The sequence below is a fragment of the Megalobrama amblycephala genome, linkage group LG6 (genome assembly GCF_018812025.1).
Source record: "Megalobrama amblycephala isolate DHTTF-2021 linkage group LG6, ASM1881202v1, whole genome shotgun sequence".
NCBI classification, from domain to species: domain Eukaryota; kingdom Metazoa; phylum Chordata; class Actinopteri; order Cypriniformes; family Xenocyprididae; genus Megalobrama; species Megalobrama amblycephala.
In genome coordinates this window covers 45,407,615-45,417,066 of record NC_063049.1, presented here as the reverse complement: position 1 = coordinate 45,417,066, position 9,452 = coordinate 45,407,615, and the positions used below count along the sequence as shown (strand labels likewise).

At 32.7% G+C, this 9,452-nt stretch overlaps 2 protein-coding genes across 3 annotated transcripts; one reads left to right on the top strand and one right to left on the bottom strand.

Annotated features, from left to right (window-relative positions):
• The first annotated feature begins 68 nt into the window (after nt 1–68).
• rab9a (RAB9A, member RAS oncogene family) lies at nt 69–6,379 on the top strand. Of its 2 annotated transcripts, XM_048194848.1 has the most exons (4): nt 69–224; nt 1,573–1,621; nt 1,972–2,004; nt 4,762–6,379. In XM_048194848.1, exon 4 carries the CDS (start codon nt 4,785–4,787, stop codon nt 5,388–5,390), a length of 606 nt encoding a protein of 201 aa, XP_048050805.1. In that variant the 5' UTR covers nt 69–224; nt 1,573–1,621; nt 1,972–2,004; nt 4,762–4,784; the 3' UTR covers nt 5,391–6,379. The 2 variants fall into 2 exon arrangements, with proteins under 2 accessions (XP_048050805.1, XP_048050806.1); XM_048194849.1 differs by lacking the exon at nt 1,573–1,621 and having other exon boundaries at nt 76–224.
• Nucleotides 6,380–9,451, bottom strand: trappc2 (trafficking protein particle complex subunit 2). The gene is made up of 5 exons (XM_048194850.1): nt 9,294–9,451; nt 9,111–9,223; nt 6,975–7,119; nt 6,785–6,870; nt 6,380–6,699 (listed from the first exon to the last, which is right to left on the bottom strand). Exons 2-5 carry the CDS (start codon nt 9,201–9,203, stop codon nt 6,601–6,603), a joined length of 423 nt encoding a protein of 140 aa, XP_048050807.1. The 5' UTR covers nt 9,204–9,223; nt 9,294–9,451; the 3' UTR covers nt 6,380–6,600.
• Nucleotide 9,452: the final 1 nt, after the last annotated feature.

The following is a 9,452-nucleotide window of genomic DNA, read 5'->3' as shown; positions in this document are numbered from 1 at the left end:
CCTGAACGCTTCTGTTTATGTAGCAACACGTCACGTGATCGACTACGAGCTAGCGCGGTCACGTGATCCCCTCCAGCCAATAGGAGCGCAGGAGTGTGGCACCATCAGCGGTCGGAGGAAGAGCCTCAAACTCGTCATGTTTCGCTTTATTGCTTGTTTTGTTTCTTTCTGCCGAATCGATGTTTCCGGTTCCTGAAGCCTGGTGTGTTCAGGAGCAGCTGCAGGTGAGTCTGAGTCTCTGTTCGGATCTGTTTATCTGCTTCACAGTCACTTTATTGATCGTTTATGGGTCATGTTGGTGTTCATCAATATCAGTGACGTCGTCGTTTGGTTTGTTAATCGTGTCGCAGTGTGCAGTTTACTTCATGAGTTCATAGGGGGAATGTTGTGAAACGGCTCATATTTCATCCCAACATAAATGTGTTATGATATATATATGTGTGTGTATGTAGGCTATGTGTATGTATGTATGTGTGTGTGTATGTGTGTGTGTGTGTGTGTGTGTATATATATATATATATATATATATATATATATATATATATAATGTGTGTGTGTGTGTATATATGTATATATATATATATGTGTGTGTGTATGTGTGAAATAGAAATAATAGAAAAATTAGAATATATTAATATTAGTATATCATGGACTTATTTTATACATGATAGTATTTGTTTGTATATTACTTTTAAACACTATGCTGTATTCCACATTACAGTCATTATATATAGATTTGTAATATTTCTAAACTCTGAAGCAAATAAATTCAATATAGGTTTGGAAAATATATATATATATATATTTTTTCTTTTTACTGATACCAATTTTAACAAATAATTATTGGCCAATACCAATATTTGTCACTTGCTCTTTTATTTAAACATTTGCCATTAAAATAGATTATAGTTTTGATCATGTTTTAAATGAGCAAAGTTCAAAAACACATGCATTAGGGTTTACTAACTAGTAACATTCAACATGCCGACATAAATACATAAATACAACAGAACAAAGATGCATGTGAAATAAACAGTGCTTTTCAGGAACATCTAGCAGTAGTTTCCAGGTACAGAAACAAAATAATCTAAATATATTTGCTTCACGTTTGGAAATATTCCAAATGTATATAGAATTTTTTTACTTCATGTTTGGAAATATTTCAAATCTATATAGAATTTATTCCCTCAGTTTGGAAATATTCAGCATTTATATGGAATTTAAATCTATGTGACAAATATGGTCATTATTCAGACATTCTTGAGTATAGAATGCCCTGATTGACCAATCAGAATCAAGTATTCCAGTGCTGTATAATGAGTATTTATAATATGGACCGTATCAAAACAGTGATTGGCTCTCAGTATCGATCACATTCATACAGCTGGACAAGTTCAGTTCAGTGAGTGTTTTCTGCCCTCGTCTCTCAGCAGTCTTGTGTAATTTTAATGAAGTCATTCCCTGTGTGTGTGTGTGTGTGTGTGTGTGTACGCGCCTCCATTCCAGCTGGTTAAACTTTGGCTGTGTTGCATGTTGCCTGAATTCTAATGGACACTGTTGCATGTGATGCAGGACAGAGAAGAGCACATGACCGAGGGCCAGCGGCTGAGAGAAAGCCACCGTGAGTCTGTCCCTGCTCTCATGATGTTTCATTCTGTCCAACATTACTGTCCACATCAGAGAGTAAAGTTACCTCGACATCTGTCTAGTGTAGTAAAGACTGACCAAGTGCTGATTATTTTTATGTTTAGGCATCCATTAACCTTTTAATGGTTTTGCATTTTAAGAAATAATAAAAACAACATAATCATTGCACTGCAGCAATATGCATGATGAATAATAATAATGATGTGAAGCATCTCAGCATGATTTACTGTAAACACTAACATTAATATTCTGCTGCATAGATCTTAATTTGACTAGTCCAGTACTTTGGGATCATATTTCTAATTGATCAACTCTCTGTTGTAGATTTTGAACGATGAATTATTTGAGGCAGTGAAGGTAAGTGAACCTTGTTTTCACAAATGTTGCCGTAACTCACATTCATAACGCTAAAGCTCCAAGATGACAAGATGTTCCCATCAAAGCTGCATTTATGATCAAAAATACAGTAAAAATTGTGAAATATTATTCCAAATATTTTGCCAACATTTTTAATTTTCACTTAAACTTGAAATACCTAAAAGTAAATAAACTAAAAACTAAAAAAAAGACAAAAACAATAAAATTACTAAAACTTTAACTAAAATTATTTGATCAAAAATACAGTAAAAATTGTGAAATATTATTCCAAAATTTTTGCCAACATTTTTAATTTTCACTTAAACTTGAAGTACCTAAAAGTAAATAAACTAAAAACTAAAAACAAGACAAAAACAATAAAATTACTAAAACTTTAACTAAAATTATTTGATCAAAAATACAGTAAAAATTGTGAAATATTACTCCAAAATTTTTGCCAACATTTTTAATTTTCACTTAAACTTGAAGTACCTAAAAGTAAATAAACTAAAAACTAAAAAAAGACAAAAACAATAAAATTACTAAAACTTTATCTAAAATTATTTGATCATAAATACAGTAAAAATTGTGAAATATTATTCCAAAATTTGCCAACATATTTAATTTTCACTTAAACTTGAAGTACCTAAAAGTAAATAAACTAAAAACTAAAAAAAGACAAAAACAATAAAATTACTAAAACTTTAACTAAAATTATTTGATCAAAAATACAGTAAAAATTGTGAAATATTATTCCAAAATTTTTGCCAGCATTTTTAATTTTCACTTAAACTTGAAGTACCTAAAAGTAAATAAACTAAAAACTAAAAAAAAGACAAAAACAATAAAATTACTAAAACTTTAACTAAAATTATTTGATCAAAAATACAGTAAAAATTGTGAAATATTATTCCAAAATTTTTGCCAGCATTTTTAATTTTCACTTAAACTTGAAGTACCTAAAAGTAAATAAACTAAAAACTAAAAAAAGACAAAAACAATAAAATTACTAAAACTTTAATCTAAAATTATTTGATCATAAATACAGTAAAAATTGTGAAATATTATTCCAAAATTTGCCAACATATTTAATTTTCACTTAAACTTGAAGTACCTAAAAGTAAATAAACTAAAAACTAAAAAAAAGACAAAAACAATAAAATTACTAAAACTTTAACTAAAATTATTTGATCAAAAATACAGTAAAAATTGTGAAATATTATTCCAAAATTTTTGCCAGCATTTTTAATTTTCACTTAAACTTGAAGTACCTAAAAGTAAATAAACTAAAAACTAAAAAAAAGACAAAAACAATAAAATTACTAAAACTTTAACTAAAATTATTTGATCAAAAATACAGTAAAAATTGTGAAATATTATTCCAAAATTTTTGCCAGCATTTTTAATTTTCACTTAAACTTGAAGTACCTAAAAGTAAATAAACTAAAAACTAAAAAAAAGACAAAAACAATAAAATTACTAAAACTTTAACTAAAATTATTTGATCAAAAATACAGTAAAAATTGTGAAATATTATTCCAAAATTTTTGCCAACATATTTAATTTTCACTTAAACTTGAAGTACCTAAAAGTAAATAAACTAAAAACTAAAAAAAAGACAAAAACAATAAAATTACTAAAACTTTAACTAAAATTATTTGATCAAAAATACAGTAAAAATTGTGAAATATTATTCCAAAATTTTTGCCAGCATTTTTAATTTTCACTTAAACTTGAAGTACCTAAAAGTGAATAAACTAAAAACTAAAAACTAAAAACAAGACAAAAACAATAAAATTACTAAAACTTTATCTAAAATTATTTGATCAAAATACAGTAAAAATTGTGAAATATTATTCCAAAATTTTTGCCAACATTTTTAATTTTCACTTAAACTTGAAGTACCTAAAAGTAAATAAACTAAACAAAAAAAGACAAAAACAATAAAATTACTAAAACTTTAACTAAAATTATTTGATCAAAAATACAGTAAAAATGTGAAATATTATTCCAAATATTTTGCCAACATTTTTAATTTTCACTTAAACTTGAAATACCTAAAAGTAAATAAACTAAAAACTAAAAAAAAGACAAAAACAATAAAATTACTAAAACTTTAACTAAAATTATTTGATCAAAAATACAGTAAAAATGTGAAATATTATTCCAATGTAAATCAGCTGTTTTCTATGTGAATATATAATAAAGTGTAATTTATTCCTGTGATTTTTCAGCATCATTACTCCAGTCTTCAGTGTCACATGATCCTTCAGAAATCATTCTAATATGATGATTTGATGCTCAAGAAACATTTATGATTATTATCAATTCATATTTTAGATTCTTTGATGAACAGAAAGTTCAAAAGTTCAGCATTTATTAGAAATCAAATCTTTTGTAACATTATAAATGTCTTTACTGTCACTTTTGATTTAATTTAATGCATCCTTAATGGATAAAAGTGTTTGTTTTTTTGTAAATCATCATATCAGAATGATTTCTGAAGGATCATGTGACACTGAAGACTGGAGTAATGATGCTGAAAATTCAGCTTTGATCACAGGAATAAATTACACTTTACTATATATTCACATAGAAAACAGCTGATTTACATTGGAATAATATTTCACTATTTTTACTGTATTTTTGATCACATAAATGCAGCTTTGGTGAGCAGAAGAGACTCTTTCAAAAAACCTTAATCATTCTAAATGCATAAATTGTGTCATATTTTCAGTAAACGAAAGGCTCTTTCAGTTCACAGGACGAGGACAACAAACATGTCATCCAAATCATCTCTTCTCAAAGTCATTCTTCTGGGCGACGGCGGCGTGGGCAAGAGCTCGCTCATGAACCGCTACGTCACCAACAAGTTCGACGCGCACCTCTTTCACACCATCGGCGTGGAGTTCCTCAACAAGGACCTGGAGGTGGACAACCGCACGGTCACCCTGCAGATCTGGGACACGGCCGGCCAGGAGAGGTTCCGCAGCCTGCGAACGCCCTTCTACCGCGGCTCCGACTGCTGCCTGCTGACCTTCAGCGTGGACGACAGCCAGAGCTTCCACAACCTGGTCAACTGGAGGAAAGAGTTCATCTACTACGCCGACGTCAAGGAGCCCGACAGCTTCCCGTTCGTGGTTCTGGGCAACAAGGTGGACGTGACGGAGAGGCAGGTGACGAGCGAGGAAGCTCAGGAGTGGTGCAGGGAGAGCGGCGGATACCCGTATTTCGAGACCAGCGCCAAAGATTCGACGAACGTGGCGGTCGCGTTCGAGGAAGCCGTCAGGAGAGTTCTGGCTCTGGAGGAGCGACACGAGCATCTGATTCCCACGGACACCGTCAGCCTGCACCGGAAGCCTCGCGGCGCCTCGCCGTGCTGTTAATGGACGAGAATCATCTAATTACGTTAGCTATTTAATGATCCTGGATGAGTCTGAACTTGGATAATATGCACTTACTCGTAAACACTGGCTTGGTTTCGTTGGGTGACGCTCTTGAATCTGAACTTCTGTGCATTCAGATGTTTTATATATATCGATCTCTCCCATGGGATTTGAGTGGGTTACCGTGTAGACGGATGTCGTTTTGTGTTCAGCATGATCGTCTGATAGTGAAGAGCAAATGTAATAAATGCACTGCAGCATTGCACGGCGTTTTCTTCATCAGGACTTTTGTTTTCCACTTTAAAAATATCTGAACGTCATTTAAACACTTGTTTTCCAGCACAAATTCTTAAATCAAGATGCATTTACTGGAGAAGCAAAATGACTGAAGATATTAAGTGTTGCTTTATGAAAAATGTATCGAAATAAAGTGAGTTTGTGCTTAAAACTTGAATATCTGCCAACAGGCTCAGAAAAATAATCTAAACTCGAAGGAAAAACGAGATTATTTTCAGTAAACAAGACTTAATATCTTCAGTCATTTTGCTTTTCCAGTAAATGTATCTTGATTTATGAATCTTTAGATATTTGTGCTGCAAAACAACAAAAATCCTGATTTTTTTGCATTAGAAGCACAGCTTCAGTTTACCTCATTGATAAGTAGTTTTTCTTATTTACCGAAAACAAGTCTTAATATCTATCATGCGCCGTTATGCTTGTCTAGTTATCAGATATTTTTACTGGAAAACAAAAGTACTGATGGGAAAAATAGATGTTCTTTTCCTATAACTATGATTAACTTGCGCAGGACGGGCGTTCATACACTGTGGCTGATTTCTAATATATTATTAACATTACAAAATTGTGTAGCGTGTGCCAAATATATATATATATACTAAAAATATGAATAAGGTGGAAAGTTGAAGCACTTACTTTGAAAAGAAGCACTAAAATCTTAATATTGTAGATTAAATTGAAATTAAAAACAATACTTGTCGAAATTGTTTATTTGATTTAGTAATATACAAGTGTGTTGGAAATCTTCATCATGCGATTTTTGTATTAATGTACGTTTACATTCCTGTTCCTTCTTTAAAAATGATCTTCATTCAAACAGCATTTGTTGTACAGTAGCAGGTGAAGACGCCATCAACTCAAACATGAAATATGTATATTTATGCAAAAAACAAGAGTACATGTAGAAAACGAATCAGCTGAGGAGATGCTTCTTCCCGAGAAACTGCACTTTCCTGTCGAAAGCTGTGGAGCGTATCGGTGCGTTGGATTCATAGAAGGGATTCATTGCAAACTGGGTAAAAAAAGCACATATAAAATGTTTTAAAACAAATTCATATGGTGCTGAAATGTCACTACAGAAATGATATATGATTTACCTTGATGTACAGATCATAGACGTCATTAAAGAAGTTCTTGATTCCGTCCTCTTGCCGAACATCATGGAGCATAATAAATCTCATATGTATGCAAGTAACGTCAAGGAATATTCATCATTTTAAAATGTGAGTGATTCAGTCATGCATGCATATTGTTTACCATGTCAGAAAGATTGGATGAGAAGGATATGACCAGCGGTGACGAAGGCAGAGACGAACCATTCATTGAATTTGTCCACAGTCTTCAGGTACATGTTGCTGGACTGCCACATGTTCTCATCCACCAGATCAAGAGCGGCATGAGCGATGAACTGGTTCAGATGTCTGTGATCATCCTGTCAGCAGATCATCATCATCATTATTTTACATTTTATTTAATAGGTAAAGTTGTAATTAGACACACTTCAGCACTTCAAATGTTATTTTTAATGTGATGACCACAAACATTACTTGTTCTTTCTTCTGAGATTGTCTCCATTGTAAAACCGAACGTTTAAAAATGTAGGAAATTCAACATTTGATATTTAAAAATAAAAAAGACAATAATTACCACTTTAACCAGCAGGTGGCGGCAAAGTAGCATTTATCACATATATCGCATATATCAGCCATTTCCTCTAATCGTTTTTTCACTTCGTTTTTGACTAAATATTAAACATTATGAAATAACTAGGTTTAAAAATACATTTTGTCAATGTGAAGTATGAAATACTCAAAAAATCTCATGAAAAACAATAACTTTTCTTGTGAATGAATGACATCACAGCAGCTGTCCGTCAGTGCAGCACAAGATCAATGATACACACACATTTTATTCAATTAATCTAACTAAAGTGCACAATAAATATTTAATTTTTGAAGCTTTTTTTTCACATAAAAGTGTGTAAAACTGATGGTCGAATTGAATTTAGTCGAGGAGGAACACTGAGGTACGTCTTTATTTATTTATTTTTTATGCTGTCTTATGTTTGAATAACTAAATTAATGACTATTTAAGTGACTATATTCTGATTATAAACTAAGTATTACACTATTGATGCTCAACACACCAGCACATGACTCTCACCGGAAGTTTTCCAGCAGGCTTATATTATTGCGGAAGTTCTAAAGAACGCTCCGTGCATATAGTCCATTCTGTGCAAGATAGTATCAAATACAAATCGAGCTAAATTAGTATAGATAGAAGTCCTGAATCAGCAGCTGACAATAAGTCATTAGAAATCTTTAATATTTTCTGTCCAGTAGAGGTCTATTCAAAACAAAGGCGTAGCTTGATGACGGCGAGTTTGAGAGCGGAATCTTGGGACATGTGGTTTCCATCTCAACGGATGGTGCAAAAGAATCGAGATTGTACTCATGAAGAAATCATGTTCATGGATGTGATTATTAACGTTACTGTAGTGTGAAGCAGAGCAGGAGCGAGTGTTGTGGAGCTGAACGAGGAGCTGGAGCGATTGATCAACACACGCCTGACGAGCAGCGGGACTTTTATTATGACACAGTCGCCGCTTCCGCTTTTCCGGTCATGAGTATGAGGTAACGCAGCTCTGTTTATCATATTAGATACATTTGAGAGTGTTGAAAATGATGTGATAACGTTACTCTGTGCGTTCGCTCGGCGGCTGCTGTGAGACACTGTTACACACTGCAGTAAGATAGATCGATTTTACAATATCATATTAAATGCTGGATGATTGTGTTGATAAATGACATGCAATTAATTTTAAAATGTATTGTATGATGGAGAAAATGCTGTATTACTGTTACTAAAAATAAAGCTGCATCTGATTATGCTATGTTAGCTATTTGACAAAATAGTGTTTTTCTCTGAGGCGTGGTAAAGCATGAGACTCGCAAAACATCAAGAAAATTAGATTTAAACAATAAGACTAAACATGTTGAGCTATATAACAATAATTAGTTTTCTGTCTATAAATATATCAAAACAGTTTATTAAAACATGTAAATGTTAAAGCGTCTTTGGTGTTTCCATGGTTTCTACAAAATAAAAGCCTAAGCCGAGGGTAACGCGGGTATGACGCCATTGACAGGCGACTCCTCACATCCCGGAGCCTTGGTTAAAATTGCAATTTTCTCACGATTTACAAATAGTTGCAAACATTTGAGATATTGTAAGTACTCAAGTGAACAAAATATATAACACTGGCCTAGTGGTTTTACTGCAGAAATCTTACATATTGCACCTTTAATGCAATCTTAACACTATAACAACAATGCAAAACACAAAACATAAGAGTAAGTGAATATAAAGGTGTGATATGGACAGAAAGCAGACCACTGACATCTTCATCATCATCATCATCACCTTTGATTCTGTCTTTCCAGGAGGGAGGAACTCCATCTCGAACACTGGGTTATCATGATGACCCACCATGACGAAATAAAAACTCCCCGACATTGTGAATTCAGAGTTTAGAGCTGAAAACATGAAATCTACAGTCAGTTATTGACATTATATTGACAATATATGCGCGAAATCACATCTTACCGCAGGAATGATGACGTCAGTTCGGTTTTCTTTACAAATTACGCATTCTACCAACAAACCTCCTTTAAATTAATAACTAATCATATAAATCACATGAAGAATAACGACAGCCGATGAGGATCAGTCGCGTATTGTGGACAGAGTTCCCGTTTCCGCCCA

What these genes read in the sequence shown, in the direction of transcription:
- rab9a (XM_048194848.1), top strand. Translation starts at nt 4,785, where the DNA reads ATGTCATCCAAATCATCTCTTCTCAAAGTCATTCTTCTGGGCGACGGC.
- trappc2 (XM_048194850.1), bottom strand. Translation starts at nt 9,203, where the DNA reads ATGTCGGGGAGTTTTTATTTCGTCATGGTGGGTCATCATGATAACCCA. An exon ending in TGCCTTCGTCACCGCTGGTC is followed by an intron (nt 6,871 to 6,974) that starts ATATCCTTCTCA and finishes TTACTTGCATAC; the next exon opens with ATATGAGATTTATTATGCTC. An exon ending in TCTATGATCTGTACATCAAG is followed by an intron (nt 6,700 to 6,784) that starts GTAAATCATATA and finishes TTTTTTACCCAG; the next exon opens with TTTGCAATGAATCCCTTCTA.